Source organism: Ursus arctos, unplaced genomic scaffold, assembly GCF_023065955.2.
Source record: "Ursus arctos isolate Adak ecotype North America unplaced genomic scaffold, UrsArc2.0 scaffold_20, whole genome shotgun sequence".
Taxonomy (NCBI): Eukaryota; Metazoa; Chordata; class Mammalia; order Carnivora; family Ursidae; genus Ursus; species Ursus arctos.
In genome coordinates, this window is record NW_026622875.1 from 33,310,563 (window position 1) to 33,332,194 (window position 21,632).

The 21,632-nt window shown below is 34.6% G+C and overlaps 1 protein-coding gene across 9 annotated transcripts in view; it reads right to left on the reverse strand.

The window, feature by feature from the left end:
* Positions 1-21,632, reverse strand: part of TBC1D5 (TBC1 domain family member 5) — a 560,456-nt gene that overhangs the window by 187,212 nt on the left and 351,612 nt on the right. For all 9 annotated transcript variants that reach the window (XM_048215962.2, XM_048215961.2, XM_044383370.3 and 6 more), the window contains 2 exons: positions 21,474-21,543; positions 15,830-16,002 (listed from right to left, as the gene is read on the reverse strand). In XM_048215962.2, the coding sequence (XP_048071919.1) occupies positions 15,830-16,002; positions 21,474-21,543 (243 nt within the window). The remainder of the gene's footprint in view (positions 1-15,829; positions 16,003-21,473; positions 21,544-21,632) is intronic.

The following is a 21,632-nucleotide window of genomic DNA, read 5'->3' on the forward strand; positions in this document are numbered from 1 at the left end:
CAGTTCTCTAATTAATAATCCTCCAAATACCCAAGTGGCGCTAAGGTAAAGCTCAAAGCTTGGTATCAATAGGTGCTTAATAATAATTAGTGAATGCTGAATGAAGGAGGACTTGAAACAGTACTTCTTAAAAAACATTAAACTGAAAAAACCCAATTATCATAAAATTAATGAATCAGGTAAAAGGTATTGACTAAAGAAACAAAGAAAAAAGGATATACATATCGCTTAATCAAATTCCCTCAATACAAAAACTTATAAATCTCAGAAGAGCTAGCTGAAGAGTCAAACTTCTGACCACCTAGAACAGAGTGGCAGCAACCAGAAGCACAGAGGCCAATCATATGTGGGTCAGGAGCTGGCTGCGAGCAGTCCGGTGGCTATGGGGACCTGCTCTTTGGTTGTGAAGTACTGGCCCTAGATTTGGTGGGCTAGTCTTCCGCTGTCTTGGGGCTTTATTCCAAAATGCTGGGCTTGAGAAGCAGGTGTTAAACCTACAGTTGTAAATTGGTACAGGGAAAACAGTCAAAACTTGTTTCTTTGGAGAGCCTTATGGTACAGGGAAAATAGTCAAAACTTGTTTCTTTGGAGAGCCTTTAAAAAGTAAAAAAAAATTGAGGGTGGTAGCTGATTGGTGTTGCCTGATAAACAAGAAATAGTGAAAGTTTATAAACTCTAGATAAATGGTTTAAATGCAGCATGGCTACAGATAAAAAACTATGTGTTCCACGAGCCTCCCTTGCTTTTCTTTCTCCTCCTGTCTTTATGTCCTACCAGCAGCAGAAAGCATTAGTGGAGGTGGGGATGTAGTGAGGTGGGCACAAGGAAGAGGATGTGGGAAGGTGATAAAGAATAAAGGACAGCACAGGCAGAAAGCCAACATGGTGGAAGGGAGCCAGGAGAAAGCCCATCAGACCCACTCTGGGCAGCTCTGTGCCGAAAGGAGGTGCCTGGTCTCCACCACCAGCAATACGCCCTGCGGAAGAGGATAATTAGATAACTGATCACTCTCACCTCACGTTTACTATTGTTTTAAAACTGCATTTTCTCCAAAGAAAAGAGTGGGAGGGAAAAGTTGAAGAGGAAAATCACATTAGGAGCCAGTCCAGCCTGATTTGGCACTGTTGTCATGAATACCAAGAGGCAGAGGCAATCCTCCTGCCTGGGGCTGATCAAGCTACAGAAAAGACAGCTATTACTGATGGCCTAAACCAGAGCAAAGGCATTTGGTATATGGGAACTCATGACTCTGGAAAGAACCATTTCCCATTAATTTTCAATTTGAAGGAGTAATATTATTCATCATTTTTATTATTATTTAGAGGTATGAGGTCTTAACTAGAATTTTATGATCCTTGCTATGATTTATCATTATTTTTTAATTTAATGAACACTTAGAAAGTATTTCCTATGTGCCAGACACCGTTTTAAGTGCTTTGCAAATAGAAACTCCATATGACAATCCTATAAAGGAATTACTCTTAATTTGACTTTAACTCGACTTTGCAAACACTCATTGTAACCCCGAACTGACATATTTTCTCCAACAAATTCCACATAGTAAAAATTTTAATTTTAATAAGACTAATTAAAATTTTTTTAAAGTCTAGAGATTTAAGTTTTTTTACACGCCATTTACAGTTCTAATAAAAACCTTTTGGAGGTGGTACATTGGTTTAAAAAAAGTCATCTATGAAATCATGCAAAAATATCTAACAAACAATAATTGAAGTGAAATGAAAATGAAAGCATTATTTTTTACAGAGAAAGCAAATTTTAAGGAATGAAAGTTTTAGAAAAAAAATGTGTGTGTGTATATGTATATATATATATACTGAATTACAAAGTTTTTTTTCTGCACTTAAATTCTGGTACAAATCTATTTACAAATACAAAAATAAGTAACTTGAGGGAATAAAGAAACATGATGAAGAACCAAAAGTAGAAAAAGCAAAAGTAAGAAGTAATAGGCAATATGCTCTACCAGTGTATCATCTGTATCCCCAAGTAGTGAAGAAAAAAGTTTTTCTTAGTTTGTGGTAGAAAAGCTCTATTTTTTATCCTTTTTAATAGAGTGTAATAAATGATGGATTTTCTTAATTGACTCGGCAGCCTTTGTCAAATAGCATCTTATGAAATTATGAGCTTGGAAGAAGACCTCTTCATTAAGCAAGCTCATCATTTCTGTAACATTTCAGTCAGGGAGGAATTAATGGTGGGCAGGCAGCATTCTATCTTGGTATTGTGGATCATATAAAACTATATCTATGTAATGGTAAAACACTGTCCTTACAATAATTTCACAAAAGTCAGAAAAATAATAGAATTTTCAGACACACAGACACACACACACACACACACACACACATGCATGCTTGCGATCTCAAATGTCTTAAAAGCTAGTTAAGAAACACTTCTTCAGAAAACATGGCATTTATATGCATTTGTTTTAAGTACTAATAGTCCCCATAAAAGGTTTTACACATATTAGGCAGAGTCCCTGGAGGTCAAAAAATAAGGGTAGAAGTTTAAGTCTGGTCAGAGATCTATCAAAGACACACAATGTAATCACTGCTGTAAGTGATGAAGTTAGGTTAATTACAAGGTATACTTAATAATGGAGTATGATATCATACATGAATTGCCATATGGCAATAGGAAAGAGCTTATTAGGGCAATTAGCTGTAGATATTCAGTTTGCCTCTGGCTTACGTGGTTATGGAAAGAACTGGAGAGTGAGAAAAACATTCAGAGACCCAGAAATAAAGAAGCCAAGTATGAGAAAAGAGGAAGAGAAACTGAATATGAAACACTGATTAATAATGCCAAGATTTTTACCCACATTTAACTATTATTTCTCAGTATGTCCTGAAAATTTCTCCTTCATGCTATAGAACTTACAGTGTTGATTTGAGGAAAAAATTATTTCCCTTCTAATCTAAATGTATTCTGCTGGCTGGCTAATAGACTCTGAGGCAATACAGGATTTACAGTTGTACACTCTGTTGTTAAACCAGAATGCTTAAAGAAACATTCCACTGTCCCACTGTGATTTAAAAACAACTCTGACAACATATTTCCGGTGAAGTTTTCTTTTTTTTTGATCCTCATTAGATGGCATTTTATGTGTGTAAAGTTTTGGGGGTAATATTTTTTTCCCTGTACACTTATATTCAGTTAAAGACATCACAACAATTGTAAAGTCACAGTTTTATTGGGCTTCATTTAGAGAATACTGATATAACCTGAAGATAATCCAGGTCTGGTTATTAGGATAGGGCTGGCAAAGTGTTGTACTGTTTAAGACATATGACTGAAAGATAAGGATGACTTTTACTATCTGGAATAGTGTTGGGGTGTTCTATGTTCTATTAGGAACTATTCTGACCTTGTAGTCTTCAGCATATCAGTATTTCTCAAGTGTCAAGTATGTCTTGTGTTTCAATCACCTCAATTCTTAATCAGAAATACAAATTTCAAAACTGTGAATTTAACCACAACCTTGCACAAAATTTTGGAAAATATATTATACATTCATCTTGAATAAATGACATGTTTTAACAAATAAATACAACTTAAAAGAGGTCTTAGTTGTAGAGCAAAAAAGCTTATGATTAAAAACTTCTCATATGCCATATATTTTGGAAGCATTTTAGCATTCACTGTAAATACTTCTTTTTTATTAAAGACTTATTTATTTGAGAGAGAGAGAGAAGGAGACAGAGACAGTGGGGGGCAGGGGTTAGGGAGGAGCAGAGGGAGAGAGAGAATCTCAAACAGACTCCCTGCTGAGCACGGAACTCAAAGAGGGGCTCGATCTCATGATCTGAGCTGAAATCAAGAATAGGATGCTTAATCGACCGAGCCACCCAGATGCCTCCACAGTAAGTACTTCTTATTAGAAGCTAGATACAGGCATACCTCAGACGTACTGTGAGTTCGGTTCTAGACTACTGCAACAAAGCAAGTCAAATTAATTTTTCAGTTTCCCAGTGGTACATATAAAAGTTGTGTTTACACTATAGTCTATTAAGTGTGCAATAGCATTATGTCTTAAAAATGTATATACTTAAGTAAAAAATACTTTATTGCTAAAAAAATGGTAACAACCATCATCTGAGCTTTTATCAAGTGAAAAGCTTTTTGCTGATGGAGGGTCTTGCCTCAATGCTGATGGCTGCTGACTGATCAGAAATGGTGGCTACTGAAGGTTAGGGTGACTGGGGCAATTTCTTAAAATAAAACAACAATGAACTCTGCGACACTGATTGACTTCCTTTCACAAATGATTTTTCCATAGCATGTGATACTGTTTGATAGCATTTGACCCACAGAACTTCTTTCAAAGGTGGAGTCAGTCCTCTAAAAACTTGCCACTGCTTTATCAACTGAGTTTATGTGATATTCTAAATCTTTTGTTGTCATCCCAACAGTCTTCCCAGCATTTTCACTAGGACTAGATTCCACCTCAAGAAACTACTTTCTTTGCTCATACATAAGAAGCGACTCTTCATCTGTTAGTTTTATCACGAGATTGCAGCAATCCAGTCCCATCTCAGGCCACACTTCTAAGTCTAGTTCTCTTGCTATTTCTACCACATCTGCAATTACTTCCCCCACTGAAGTTTTGAACCTTCAATTTGTAAAACAGCACAGTATCTGTGAAGTGCAATAAAGTGAAGCACAATAAAATGAAGTCTGCCTGTATTTTGGAAGCATTTAAAACTATTCAAATATATGGAATGAAAATGCCATCATTTGTTTTTTGGTTGTTTTCACTAGTCCGATACATTGACTAAGCTCCAAAACACTAAGGGAAGAAGCCATTTAATTGGAAGAAACTATGCGCAGAATTTTAAAAGAGAGAAAAATATCCTAGTCTATGTTAAACACTGTGTTTCCAAATATTTTAGTTACAGTCCTTTTAGCTACAATATGCCAGGATTTCATATTGGAAATCACCGGTTTCTTAAAGCTCAAATAAGCCCTACTGTATTTAAAAGTTGTATAATAAATTCTGGACATAGCTATACAAATGACTGAAATTATATTCCCTGTATGTCAAAAAAGAACCAGGAAATAAACAAAACTGAGTTGCATGCCATAAAATAAAAAAAACACTGTCCCACTTGTGTTGGGTTAAGAATACTGCACGGTTAATTCTCAATCTTAGGTGTCAGGTCATTCTAAAGAGTTTTGGATTCATAAGCAGAGAAATTCAAAGTTATAACTGGATCAACACATCTCTCAGTAATTAATAGAACAAAAGAAGAATATATATATAGAAGATCTGAACATTATCAATACCAACATTACGCAAGACATTTATAGAATATTATACTCAGTAACGAGAATAAATAGTATTCTTATGTGCACATGGAATATTCACCAAGACAGAGCATATTAGGACTAAAAAATGAGCTTTAACAAAATTAAATAAATAAAAATCATGCAAAGTATATTCCTGGACCATAATGGAACTCGTAATAAATAACAACAACCAAAAAGGACAATCCCCAAATATTTGGAAAATAAGCAACAGACTTCTAGATAACCCATGGCACAAAAAAGAAGTCTTTAAAAGACTTTTAAAATATCCTGAGCTGAAGAAAAATGAAATATACCACGTTAAAATTTCAGGGATGCAGCTAAAGCAGTGCTTAGAAGGAAACTTACAGTATTAAATTCCTATATTATAAAAGTTAATTCTGAAATCATTAATCTGGGCTTCTACTTAGAAGAGCAAAATAAATCCGAAGTAGTCAGAAGGTAGGAACTTTTAAGGTAAGAGCTAAAATCAATGAAACTGAAAACAGAAGGAAAACAATTAAACCTAGAGCTGGTTCTTTGAAAACATTAATAAAGTTGATAAACTTCTATGCAGATAAGAGGTAACATAAAAATTACCCATAGCAGGAACACACATACACACACAAAGATTTATTAACTATAGACACCACAGAACTTAAAAGGATAATAAGGAAATCAAAACTTTGTTCTCAGACATTTGACTCCTTAGATGAAATAGACAATTCCCATAGCATAAGCTAGTAAGTCGCTAAAGAAATAAATGATACAAGTAGTCATATATGTATTAAAAAATTATGTCATAGTTAAAAACCTTTCAACAAGGAACACTCCAAACTAGATGGTTTCACTGGCAAATTCTATTAAATACAGAAGAAAAAAAATAGGAATCAATAAAACATAATAGAGTTCAGAAATAAACCCACACAGATAACCAAATCAACTAATTTTTGACAAAAGTACTAAGGCCATTCAATGAAGAAAGGATAATCTTTCAACAATGGTACTAGAATAACTGAATACTCATGTGCCAAAAATAAATAACCTTGACCTATACCTCTCACACACTACAAAAATTAGCTCAGGATGAAATATATAAAACCATAAAACAATTAGAAGAAAATATCATATTTATGACTTGGGTTAAGCAAAGAGTTCTTAGATATGATCCAAAACCACGTTTGATAAAAAAGTTAAATGAACTGGATTTCACCAAAATTAAAAATGTTTACTCTATGAAAGATACTTAAAACACAAGACACAGATTGGAAGATAGTATTGTGACTCACAAGTATGAGAACAGACACATACCGAGAGTATATAAAGAACTCTCAGAACACAGTATTAAGAAAAAGAACCCAAATTATAGAAAAAGCCATCTGAACTGACATTATTTTAATTATACTTTTTGTTTTGAGATAATTATTGTTCATATGCAGTTATAAGAAATAGTACAGAGAGATTCTGTGACCCCTACTTCCCTAAAATGAAACAATATCTCAACCAGGATATACAACCACTGATACAGTCATAATATAGAAATGTTCCATTACCAAAAGGATCCTTCCTGTGTTCTTTTGTAGCCACACCCACTTTCTTCCTTTTTTCTTGAAAGACAGTAAATTTATTGATCTTTTCAAGGAAATAGATTTTTGTTTCATTTTTCTTTATTGTTGTACTGTTTTTAATTATAGTGGTTCCAATTTTTACCTTTATTCCTTCTGCTTGCTCTTTCCTTCCTTTTGCTCTTCTTTTTCTAGGCTCTTGAGGCAGAAGCTTAGATTACAATTTCAACTTTTCCTCTTTTCTAATGTAACCAGTTAGTGCAATGAACTTCCCGCTTAGCTCTGCTTTAGCTGTGTCCCACAAATTCTGAAGTGGCGTACTTTCATTTCATTCACTTCAGTGGAATTTTTAAATTTATCCTGAGACTCTCTTTTCGATCCAGGGATTATTAGAAGGGTGCTGTTTAGTTTCTAAGAATTTGTAAAATTTCCTGCCATCTTTCTGTTATTTTTTTTTTTTTAAAGATTTTATTTATTTATTTGACAGAGAAAGACAGCCAGCGAGAGAGGGAACACAAGCAGGGGGAGTGGGAGAGGAAGAAGCAGGCTCATAGCGGAGGAGCCTGATGTGGGGCTCGATCCCACAACGCTTCGGCCCTGAGCCGAAGGCAGACGCTTAACCGCTGTGCCACCCAGGCGCCCCATCTTTCTGTGATTTCTAACTTGATTCCACTGTGATCAAAGAACGCACTCTATATGATTTTGATTCCTTTAAATTTGCTAAAGTTTGTTTCATGGCCTAGGATATAGTCTAGTCTATCTTGGTATATGCTCTGTGAACACTTGAAAAGAATGTGTATTATACCATTATTGGATGAAGTGTTTTATAACTGTCACTTAAATTTTGTTGGATGATACTGTTGTTAAGTTCTTCTACATATTTGGCTATTTTCTATCAATTATTGGCAGTCTCCAACTATAAATGTGGATTTGTCTACTTCTCCTTTCAGTCCTGTCAGGTTTTGATTTACGTATTTTGCAGCCCTGTTGTTTCGTGCATGCACGTTTAGGATTGCTATGTCCTTTTGGTGCACTGACCATTTTACCATTATGTACTGTCTCTTTTTGTTTCTAATAATTCTGTGCTCTGAAATCTACTTTATTTGATATTAATATAGCTACTTCTGCTTTCTTTTGATTAATGTTTGCATGATACATCTTTTCCCAACCTTTTAATCTGCCCATATCATTATATTTAAAGTGAGTTTCTTGAAGACAGTATATGGTTGGGTCATATTTTAAAATCTGCTAATCTCAATCTTTCAATTGGTGTACTTAGACCATTTACACCATCTCCACTGTGGCAGTGAATCAGTAGAAAAGGGAATCTGGAGAAGACCGTTATTTGTGGAATTATGGAAGGAAAGAGCAAATGAGTAGGGCTGCTGGAGGAGAAGGGTCAAAGCAGCATTTTTGTTGTGCTGCTTTTTTCTTAAAAAAGAAACTAGCAAAGAGGAAAAGGATAAAAATACTGTAGATATAATACCGGATGACTCATGGTCATGAAGGAGAGGGAATAGTCAATTCCAAAGTATACAAAGAAAAAGTGAACAGAAGGATAGAAATAAGGTGAGGTTCAGGCTGGTGGCAAGGAAGAAAGAAGGTGAGCTAGTCATTCCTGGTGGCATACATATTGGGCAGTCACTTGAGAACATGAATAAAAGGATGGCCCAACAGGGTAGCTGGATGCTTTAAAATGGTAGTGGCTCCAATCCACAATGTCCCCCACTCTCCCAAGTACTATGCAGCATTTTGGGTTATTACCAAATCACAGATTCTATCTGAAAGGTATTTCTTTAAACTGCCTCTCCTCCATTGCTATTATCCATTCTTACCCAGACAAGTGCAAAGCCCTCCTAACTCGTATCCTTGTTTCCAGTCTTGCCTCTCTCAAATACATAAACTACAGTAATTTATTTTAAATGCCAATTACACCAAATCACTTCCTGCTTTATATTCTCAAAAATTAGTTACATGTGGTGGATATTCTTTAGAATTTGATCTTTGTCCTCCTTCTCATTTCACTTTACTAGCAACTTCAATTGGCATTATATAGTATGTGGACTATCAAACTGGTACTTCTGAATCTCTCCCCAAAGCTCCAGAACCATACCATTCAATTTTCCACTGGATATCCTTGGTCCCACGGATACTCCAAACTCAACACGTCCATAACTGAATTCTTCTTTTCTTTGACATTTCTTTCTCTGTCACTCATTATCTCTCTGATTTTTGGCATCATTGTCCTTACTGTCTAAATTATATTTGATTTTCCCCTCCACCTCACTCCCATATTCAATTAGTTACCAGTCCTGACAATTCTAGCAACTTGGTATTTTCCAAATTTTTCCATGTTTGTCTAACCTCACTGCTTTATCTTAGTTTCAGGCTGCCATCATCTCTTTTAGAGAACAGAAGTTACTACATTTTTAGGCAAATTGCTGCTACCCCATTCTTACTTGTGTCCCTTCAATTTCTTACCACTGTGCAACTAGCACACCACAGTCCTTCTAAATCACAAATATGATCAGAAACCCATTATGTTTCAATGCCACCCACTCCCCCTTACCCTAGAAAAAACATCTAGACCAGTGCTGTCCAACAGAATAACCACTAGTCACTATGTGGCTGGCTACTGAACACTTGAAATCAGTATAGTGTGACTAAAGAAGTAAATTTTTAATTTTTTTTTAAAGATTTTATTTATTTATTTGACACAGAGAGAGACAGCCAGCGAGAGAGGGAACACAAGGAGGGGGAGTGGGAGAGGAAGAAGCAGGCTCCCAGCAGAGGAGCCTGATATGGGGCTCGATCCCAGAACGCCGGGATCACACCCTGAACTGAAGGCAGACGCTTAACGACTGAGCCACCCAGGTGCCCCGTAAATTTTTAATTTTAATTAATTTTAATTAAATTTAATTTTATAGCTCCATGTGTGGTTAGTTACCTAGTGGTCAGTACAGATCTAGATGATTCTTACCATGGCATCAAGAGTTCCCATGTCCTGGCATTGTCTCATTTTCCTCATTTCCTCTCACATAAAGTCAAATCTAGTTTTAGTAAACTGGATAGTGTGTCCTATATCGATGGTATTCAGACATACACACTTCTGCTCTCCCTGCATGAGGTCCTTACAACTGTTTTGATTGTATCGTTCTTGCTTACATTTCAAAAAAAATAGCCTAGGTATCATCTTTTCTAGGGAGTTTCCTCTAAAACTTCAAGTAAATCTAAGAAAATTTTAGTTGCTTACCTAATACCTATGCCTCCACTCCCAAAATGTGCCTGCTTTCAGGGGATAGAGTACCAGCTGATCTAAGGTCACCAAACCCCCCAACAAGGGATTGGTCAAGTTGAGATATTCAACTACTTAATACAGATGTTGCAATTGAGATTAAAGTATTTCATGATTAGCTAAACGACTGACCTTCCAAGACCCTGAGATGCTGGGATTCTGTGCAGGACCAATGACAAAGCCCAATGGCAGGCTACCCAAGACCTGGGCTACAATATACTCACCCATTCTCTTTGAATATGGTTGTTACATAAAGCTACATTTCAGCTTAAAAGTGATATCTTTTAGTCCACAAATTCTCCATTTTGAGCAAAAGAATATTACAAGAAAATGATGAGACTGAAATACGCAGTCAAAAGTATTTCTCTAATGCGGTCATTTGACAGAAGAGAAAACAGTTATATCTTGCATAAGTTGTTCTGGTGAACACATGCTACTTCCATATAGAAACAATTTCCTTTTCTAAGGAATTACAGATTATCTGGTTTCTTTAAAGTTCTAAAATACTATTAGATTTTAGAGGTAAAATACATTTTGTTACATTCTAAATGTTAAAAACAGATTTTTCTTCATGTTACATCTTCTTGCTATATCCTCCATTTTCCTTAATTCCTCAAATATTACTGACCATCATTCAAATACACCTTTAAAGAGTTTTAGTTTTCGGGATGTTGACATCTGTGCTCAGTAACAGTAAGTAAGTACATTCTTATTTTTGCCCTCACATTTTTTGTGTCTTATAAAATCAATTATGATCAATAGAGACAACTGACAAAATAAACAGCAGCCATTATTCCCTCATAGATAACCACTGTTAACATTGCTTCCAGTCTAATTTTCATGTAAAAACATCTATAATTTTGGAACACAGAACATATTTTGGAACATAATCTAGGAACATAGATTATATGTGGTTTTTCTTCCGGATTTTTCACTTGTATTTTTTATCATATATTTATATGACGAAGATAGGTTTAAAAACTCAGTAGTCATACATAATTACACTCTGATATGTGTTAGAATATACTATGATATAAATATTTTAAAATTTTATCACAAAACTTATAAGATCATTAATCAGTAACCAAGAACCTCCCCCTCTCCAATTAAATACTATAAACCACCACAGCAAAACAACTGCTAATCCAGAAAATAGGAAATAAGGGAAATGGAAGATGTATAATAAACATTTGGGAGATATGAAATTTATCCCATGAGTGTTATAAAGAGCTCATAATTTAAGAATGCCAAAGCCCAAGTGTGTTATGAGGGTCTTTCCTCAAAAGTGACATTAATTGCATATCCCACAGATGCTTATTATGTATTCTATTTATATCAAAGTATAAAATGTAGTTGCAAATATAAAGGTTCAATATATTTAAGGGTGATAATAAAACACAGTTACTCTGGCCTAACAAAATCTGTTATTTTTAAACTTTAATTTTTGGTCTCTCGCAAAATAGTATTACGGTATTAAATGAAAATGGTATTCAATCTTTATAGTTGAATCTCTTGTGATTAAGAGTCTTTAGGACTCAAACAAGTACATACTCAGTGATGGAACTGTAACACTGTATTTTAGAGGCCTTTGCACAAAAACAACCCCTAAGTGATGAAATCACAGGACATTCTTATTCTCATACTAAAAATGAAAATGCCAAAAAAAGCAACTATTAGGAATTACCCTGGAAAGTTGGAAATAATGTAGTCAATGTTTACTTTGGATATTAGTCAGTATTCATTGACAGGCCCCTATGGAACTTAATTTTTTATAAGTCTAATACCCATTAATAATTGGCAAACAAAAGACAACTCAAAATATTACTTGAATTAAAGCAAGAGAAACTGAAGTGCAACAGGAGTAATCTTTCATAAAGTTAATGAAAAACACAGTGTAAATTACTTCTAGAAAATATTATTTTATAATATTACTTACATGGAATTGAACATTTAACTTCAAATTAATTTTGTTTAAACTAAATAGCAAGTTGATTGACTTAACATTTTGTAAGAGAAAAAAAACAGCTACAATTATCCAGGGGATAATGTACTTAAGTACATAAAATAATAGCATTAATAAGCAAATTATTATATAATATTCAAGATCTCATGGGTAATTATTCCCATATTTCAAGATAAATATCATCAATTTATTTAAAATTAACATAAGCTAATTTGGAATGACTTTAACCAATGTTAGTACAATTAATATTTTTACATTAATTATTAATTCTAATTTTGTTAAATTTATTAGCAACATGCAACAAATATGTTTGTATATGGCATATCTGCCATATCAGGAGACTTCCACATATATTCTCTTAGAAAAACCAGAACAAAAACTATTTTTTAAAATGGAGTAATTATAAAATCTTTCTTTTAGTGATAATTACAACCATGTTATAATGCAGATTTTTAAAAAAGATCTATTTATTTTAGAGAGAGAAAGCAATACACATGCAATCCGGGGGAGAGGCAGAAGGAGAGAGAGAATCTCAAGTGGACTTCACACTGAGTGCAGAGCCCGATGAGGTGCACCATCCCAAGACCCTGAAGTCATGACCTGAACCAAAATCAAGAGTCGGATTCCTAACCAACTGAGCCACCCAGGCACCCCTATAAGCACATTTAAATAAACTGAGAAACCTGGACTCAATAGGATTATAATTTCATTTTGCTATCACTTTCCTCACATATAATAAACACATATTTATGATTTACTTCCCATTCTACACAAATTGTTAATACTGATAACATCTCCCACTGACACATTCATTACTGACATTTTTATCATATCATTTTCCAATTTTGTTATGGTATTTTGCTATACAAGAAAATATGTTTGAAAATTAAAATTCTTTAAAAAAAACAGTTGCATACAAAAGCACATTTTAGATGACGTAGTTATGGATTCTGATATCATCCTAAAGAAGAATAATTTTTACTAACTGAAAATTGATTATTTTATATTTGTCCACTTGAGGATAAAGTACTCAAAATGCAAACTTGTTTTTAAGTATTAATATTGAATGTCAGCCTAAATTACCAACTTTCTTCCAGCAGGAATGGATAGTAGCATCAGCAATTATTTAGAAGAATATTACTTATATGACATAAAACCAAACAAAATATTTCAATTCATTTCCATGAGGTACAAGCCTACAATATTTTTTTAGCTTTAAGGACACAAAATTATTGCGACAAATTGCTGTAATCTGTTTCTAGAAGTTTACTCCTCAACTTCTACACTGTCTCTTTAGGAGCACTGGTCTAAAAGACAGCTGTTATGTTTCCACTTAAGTAGAAGCTCATACGTTTTGGTGAAGAAAACACGGAAAGCCACAGGCGGAAACGTTCATGAAACACATGGTGCATCATATTCACACAGCCATGACATCCTAATTGAGTAAAGGTAATGCCAGATAATGATAACAAAAGTACCGCCAAACATATCTTGAATGCTTACTACATACTGAGCACTATGATTTTTGTACATGACTGAATTCTCATAGGCACCCTATGAAGTAGGTACCATTATTTTTAATCTCGGTTTCACAAATAAAGAAACCAAGGATCAAAGTGGTTAAACAGGTCTGTTTCATTTCAAAGCCCGTGCTTCCAACTGCTATTTCATATTATACTCATATTTTTTTTTTGTCCCAAGGATTCTAACAGTCATCAATAAGAAATAAGAAATATACAGAAATATATTGAAGGTAGCATAAAGACAAAGGAAAATCCGACCACATGTACCCCACAAATAGAAATAATACAATCAAATTTAATAAATGGAGTAAACTCTTTGCACTATAGTGGAGACCAATTAAGAGAATGAATGACTTCTTCAAAGATTAAAAAAAATATGTGTATTTTTAGTTAATGCAGAGGAGATTCTATACTAAAATAATGGGATAAATGCATCAGCTATGGTTATTGCAAGCCCTGGTATTGTTAGTACTGTGGAAAAATAAAGTTGCAAGAGTGATTATGTCATGGATCATGGAATTTTATTGGGAAGGTGCTGGTGGGATGTCAAAGAAGCTCTATGAATTATTATGATGAAGAGAAAGCTGATGGAAACTAATGTCTAAAAAGGAAACTGGAACACAATGGTTTATAAATCATCTTACCCAAGTCCATGCCACCACCACTGCAATGCAAAGCACCAGCTCAGACAAACAGGTATTAAACAATAAAGCATTTCAAAGAAATGATAAATACGTCCAACATTAATTTCTTTCCCTAGTATTTAAGACCAAATCTAGAGTTTAGTAAACAATTTTTGAGGGTATAAAATAGGCTTTTGTATTTGAATAAATCATTTCTTTGAGTGCACAGTGGAGAGGAATACAGAATTTATCTCCTGACCTTGCCACTTGCTGTTTTAAAGAAAATTTTTATGTCTATAATCACAAACACATTAGCCAGACTTTTAAGTGTAAATGACAATTCATTAATAACTTGCAGTACCACCCAAGACCCATGTTACCCACAACTTCCTCATTTCCAGTGGGGATGGTAGATCTGCTCTTAATGATGTCAAGTTTAAGTCACAGAAATGAAAACAAGCAGCATTAAAACAGAAAAGCAGACATCTTTAAGCACAGTTCAGGGCTTCCAAAGAAGATAGAAAGTTGAGTTGTAATTAGTGAAAGACTGTGTCACATGAGAACATAAAGAAAACACTCACTGATAGTCTTTTCTTTGGGCTAAATATACAGCCTCTGCTCTGGTCTGAAACCTTTGATTTGTCTGAAATTCTCTGTAATTCAAATAATGAATTCATATTTACTGAGCATCTATTATACACATCTTAATAATATCTTCTCAATTTTCCATGTTCTACCTAAGTGATGGAAATTGCAGAAAAAAATCTACCAAGGAACTGTTCAGCACTAGCTATAAATGTTATATTATTTCAATATAAAGGATCCTTTTAATATCTGTAGCACTACACAACTAATTCATATTTATTAAAACTGCAATCTTTCTAATTTTCCTACCCACCCTATTAAGCCACTGAATAAATACACATACAAACATACACACCTATCCGAGGAGTGACTGGCTCCCCATTCTTCTGCTCCAGTATGTTCCAGAAGTTATGTGGCTGAAGTTGATTACCATATTATGTTCACTCTGAGGGACATTATCTCACTTTCAGAAATGCATTTCCCAATGAAATGGAAAGCACACGGATATCCTAGAGGTTTGTTCAGGTTTGGGGCTGGCTTCATGTGTGTATGATCTGTGTGGCCCTGCACTTCTTAGAATGCTTGGCTTAATGATCTGCTGTTGTCATCTTGAAATTCTTGCTAATTTCTTTTAAAGGGGACATTCATTTTTATTTTGTACTGGGCTCTGCAGATTATGGAGCCAATCCTGCCTGAATCTGAATTATGACTTCACTATTTAATATGTCTAAACGCAGTGTTAGCCTTAGTTTCTTCCCCTGTATAACACTCAATTAACAGGACTGGTGTATTAGATGAAATATCATATGTGAAAGTAATAACACAGAGCCTGGCACATAAAACACAAAAGACATATGAAATGAAATGGAGCTGGAACACTTCTGGTCTTACTTCTGTGGATCTGAGACATACAGAAACCACCACAAGTCATAATTAGATGTAGCAGAAACTTAAACTTTAGTACTTACAACCCATATATCTGTGGTGCGATTTCTAGTCTGTTCAAGTGCATATAAAGCTCAATATCATGCTTCTTCAGTAGATGATCCTGGATCTGGTTGACTTTAGTAACAATAGCAATTGTTGGCCCTAAATCCTGAGGTCTAGCAAAGGGGATGGGAGTCATCAGTGTTTCTTTCCCCTAAAAAGAGAAAAAAATGGAGCATATGTTATTTCAATAGGAAATGAACAAATACATGGACATCATTCTTGAAAGTATTTATCAATGGGAGCTTAAATAAGAACCAATAACTACTTTAATCATCTCATGACAAATGCTTAAATTGTGGAATCATATGCTGATTGTCATACAGATAATTGTGCTCATAAAGGCCAGGAAATGCCTTCTAAAATATTTCCTACCTGTACTCCCTTGACCAGTTTCTCTGGTGACTTTGAGTATTTCAAGATAATTTTCGCTAGAGGTAGTGGTAGCTACTTGTCTACTTGTCCATAGTTAGTTTGTCTAATCAGCCATAGGACCTAAATGGAATACTCTGATGACAACGTATTTCTTGTGGCATAAAGCTTAAACACGAAAAACAGTAAATGAAAACTGTTTTACTCTGAGCTCTCAAAAGTACAAAAAAAGTCAGTAAATAAAGGGAACTAGTATCACAAAAGAGGATATTTTCTAACTATCCTTGGATCAATTGAAATAGCTGAGTAGGAAGATTTTTAAACTCTCCAGACCAAAAGTACAGCTGAATTTAAAAAAAAAAAAAAAATCTATGTAGGCCAACTACAACTTTCCTTCCTCCCCTTCCGTATCTGTACTACTTGTAATGCTTTCATGTAAATTTCAACCACCCTCTCGAGTCTGATGATTTCCCCTAATATATTATGTCTAACCTTTCTTTTTTTTCAAGATTTTATTTTTTTACTTGGGGGGGAGGGGAGACTGAGCACAAGCAGGGGGAGCAGCAGGCAGAGAGAAGCAGGCTGCCCGCTGAGCAAGGAGCCTGACCAGGGTCTCCATCCTAGGATCTCAGGATCACGACCTGAGCCGAATGCAGACGCTTAACTGAGACAACCAGGCATCCCTATGCCTAATCTTTCCTATGTTGAGTCTTCAATTTCTACCTCTCTCCAATCTTGAGATTTATAGCATCATTCTCTTATGACTGCCTGCCGCTCCCTCACTCTACTTCTCTAGCTTAAATTTTTGTTTCTGCTTTGCAAATGCTGCTTTTTCATACAGGTCTGGTCCTAGTTTAATTCTCTACTTGCATATGATTCCCTGAGTGATCTTACTCATACACAGTACTTCAATCAACACCCATTTTCCAAAGACTTCCAAATCTGTATTCATAACCTAGAACCTTCTTGGGTTCTCCCCTATACATTCCTATGTTGGCACGGAATCTTAGGGTACAAAAGGGTTTCTAATTCAGCAGGCTCACAATTGAGCTTATCATCTTCTGCTCAAAAACGTGTTCACCCTTTCCCCGTGCCTACCTCAACCCATCCTCCAATAAGAACACCTAGTTTGCCAATTTTAGCTCCTCAGAACCACTCAGGAGACTCTCACGATGTCTCCTCTCCTACTGTTATAATCTGATTTAGGGTCCCAATCACTTCTTTCTTCCTAACTAGTCTCACTGCCCTTAATTTAGGCTGCTTTTAAATCTAGCTTCCAAAAATGCCTGGTGATCCACCTTAAATATTAAATTATGCCCAATTGCCCTCCTTAAAACTTTTTAATAGCTCCCTCAGGAAAAACAAAAACAAAAGACAAATTCCTGAGCCAGGTCTATAAGGCCTTTCATTATTTGGTCAGCCTCTACTCTTACTGTGCTTCCAGAGATCCTGGGGGTGCCATCCTTTTACCTGAAATATTCCGTCCCCTGTGTTTCCACAGAGGAGCTCCCCAGTGTTCTTAAAAATCTGGCTCAAGTGTCAGGTCCTATTTCATCATCTTCTTCTTTACTATTACAGTGTCTGTATCTACTTCTCTGGCTCCTAAACCATGAGATCTCTAAGAGGAACATCATCTTTTCATCATTGGACCACAGTCAGGGGCACCAAATAAAGAAGGTAAAGCTCTTGCCCTTGTAGTCTAGAGGGGAAGACTATGCAGAAAAAACTGTAGAATGCCACGTAAGAGCAGTGACTAATCACGCTGGTAGAAAGAGGAGAGGAGGGGCATGTGTTAGCATTAGGAAAAACTTCCTAGAAGAGGTTCTATCTGTCCTTCCAGGATCATTTCAAGTCTTAAAAAGAAATGTAGTCCTTAGTATTGCCTACAGTGTCTGCACCAGCGTCTTTAGGTCCGAGGGATGTAAGACCATACTGATTTTTATGGCTCAATTAATATCTGCTAATTTATATAGACAGGAGAAAAAGAGACCTCTATGTTGTGGTCATTTATTATAAAAATAGTACAACCAAGATACCATTTTCTGATTTTATAATATCAAGTATTCTGTTCAAATGACAGGATGCTATAATTTCAAAAAATTTTAATTCTTGCTGAAATTTTTTCCTACTGATATTAAATTGAAATAATTATGGGGGGGAAGAATTCATGTTAACTATAAGACACCATTCACATTCAAGATATAGTGTTTACTCTGAAGCCAACTTTCCTTTAAAAATGAACAACCCAATTTTTTGCTTATTCTAGTCATGTAGTTTTTCTTTACTGAAGAACCTTGTGAACGCCATACTGTGTGGAGTGAAGGCACTGAGTTCAGGCAGGGTTTCTAACAGCCACATGGGAAACAGATCACTACATCTAGTCATCTTCTAAGGGTCCTTAATAAACACACTTCTGTAGAGATACAATCACTGGCTTGAAGAGAACTGATCCTAAATTAACCTGTTAAAAATGGTTTAACTTAAGGAAATCATGTAATCCATTTCCAGGTTGAAGAGAATGAGTCATCACTAAATCAATAGCCTATGTGGTCCATTTATCAAATACTGAATAGAGAAGAGGCTCATGTGTACCTTAAGAACTACAGACTTATATAAACTGTGGTTTGAAAAGATTTCCCCTGTGCTCAGAATACTTATAACAAAATTTCTTAAATTTAAGAAACTCACAAGTAATGCTCATGATCACTTAAATGGTAAACAGCTTATCTAACAGTGAAACCAAAAGAGAAAATTTTAGAGTTAATGTAAGATATTCATCATCTTCAGGACTTATCATCATAAAAATGCTATTTGGATTTAACAAATATAATCATATGGGATGGCTACAAGTACCAACAAAACTGGCAATCTTTCTAACCATCTATTAAGTAGTACTCAAAATGTGCTCTACAGGTCAGTGCCAGTCCACAAACTGTTACAGGGATTCAGCGAGATGATTCTACACCATTATATAAAGCAACACACTGCTTTCTTCATCAAGAAAGTCTTATTATGGAAAGTATGTCTGCTGACCTAGGCAGCATGCACAGTGATACGACGGAATTGTCAAGGGAACTAGAAGAACTGAAAGAGAGTAGTATATAAATTTCTCAAACTTCTTTTAAAAAAGGTGATAGAATCAAGGTATAGAATAAAAAGGGGAGGATGAAAGAGGGATTCACTAGATATGCTTTAGGAATATATTATTCATGATATATGCAAGTAAGATAAATGTTGAAAGGTCGCATCTGTGTTTTAGCCATTTTCATGAACTTGACTCAGTGATATCAACATGAATGGGTAAAACTGAAAAGTGGTAATGTTCACATTTTTACCATTCACTTTTGCGGATAGTGTGAATCACTTATAAAACAAAAAATGACCACTGCATAAAGAGATCATGACGCTTTTATTTCAATGTATTCAAATACTTTCTGCTCAAAAGCTTGATTTTCACATAAGTCTATGATTTCATCAAATCTGCCAAGAACAAATATAAAGTAATTGTTCTAAAACATGGTAGTTCATCAAATATGCTTACAAGTTTCACCTTTAATAACTTTTACAGAATGTAACATGTTGATATATTACTAGAGAAAGACTTTATCACTTAGGCTGAAGATCAGCAAATTTTCTCTGTAAAGGCCAGATTGTAAATATTTTAGGCTTTATAGGTCATACAGTCTGTGTTGCAACTACTCGACTTTGTAATGAGCCATTGTATTGAGCAAGCAGCAATAGACAATAAGGAAACAAACAGGCATGGCTATTTCCCAATAAAACTTTTTTTATGAACATGGAAATTTGAATTCCATATAATTTTCATATGCTATAAAATATTATCCTTCTTTTGATAGTTTTTCAGCCATTTAATAATGTAAAAGCCATGCTTAACTCCCAAGCTGTATAAAAACAGATGGCAGGACAAACTGGCCTGCAGGCAGTAGTCTGCCCTGATCTAGACCAAAGGCATAAAAAACATTAGTTATCCATTTCATTTTTAAAGAGATGGAATAAAGTGACAGAATAATATATGGTTTCTAACCAGAATGTAATCAATTATACCAATATAAAAAAAATAATCATACAGAAAAAATATACCAAAAACTCTTAAGGACATCCCTTGCCAGAATAATTGGCAATTTTTCTAATATTGTGTAATAACAATGAAAACACCATAATGATCTCTAAGTTAGCATATATGTTTGTTTAAAATGTCAAGTTAACTCAGCAATTCTACTCCTAGAGAAATGCCAAGAGCACTGGAAACATATGCAGACACAAAGTTTATACACAAATGTTTAAAGCAACATTATTCTTAATAACCAAAAAGTGAAAGAACCCAAATGTCCATCAACTGATGTATGGATAAATGAAATGTGGTATATCCACATGGTGAAATATTATTCGGCCATGAAAAGGAGTGAAGTACTGATGCATGCTACAATGGGAACGAACACTGAAAACGTTATGCTAAGTGAAAGGAGTTGATCACAGAAGGCCACATATTATATGGTTCCATTTTACATGAAATGTCCAGAATAGGCAAGTTCACAGAAATGGGAGTACATTAGTGGTGTCAGAGACTCTGGGAAATGGGGGGAATGTAGAGTGACTGCTAATGGGTATGAGATTTCCTTTTGGGGTGATGAAAATATTTTTGAATCAATAACAGGGACATAAGCACAATCTTGTGAATATACTAAAAACTACTAAATTGTACACTTTAAAGGTATATATTATGGTACATCGGTTATAACACATAATAAAAATTATAGTTAAAAAGAATAAGACAGTAAACGATAAATGATGGTACTGAAGCTAAATGTAAATTCAATAGTAAAAATTAGTAAAAAGCATTAGTAAAAATAAGACAATCTATTTCATACAGTTTGTATATGCACTTCAGTAACAAAATGTCTATCAACTCACTCGTGTAACAATAGATCAAGTAGATAAATGTACTTGTCATTCAAAATTTGTAATAATTTTTCAAGTAAGAAGTTCTATTGCATGGGTAATATACATATAAAATACAATTTGTATTTACGTGAAATTTTTTATTTTACCTTTATATATCTGCCAATATTACTAGCAACATTGTGTAGATCCCCAATTCATTCTTATTCCACAGATTTTTAAATTTTTTTTATAGTAATAATAATGGCTTTGATTCTCTGATTAGATGTTGTTACTTACTGAAATCATTTGTTCCCTCAAATATACTGAAAAGATCTGTACTATAACACTTACCTTTTGACCATCATGCTCAAAAGTAGAAAACCAAGGTTCGGCAGTTTCCATAAGTTGTGAGAACATTGCACTAAAAATTAGAAAAATAATACAGTGCTAATGTCAAACCCTCACTGAAGTAGAGATGGTATAAAAAATTAAAAAAAATAAAATTTTTTT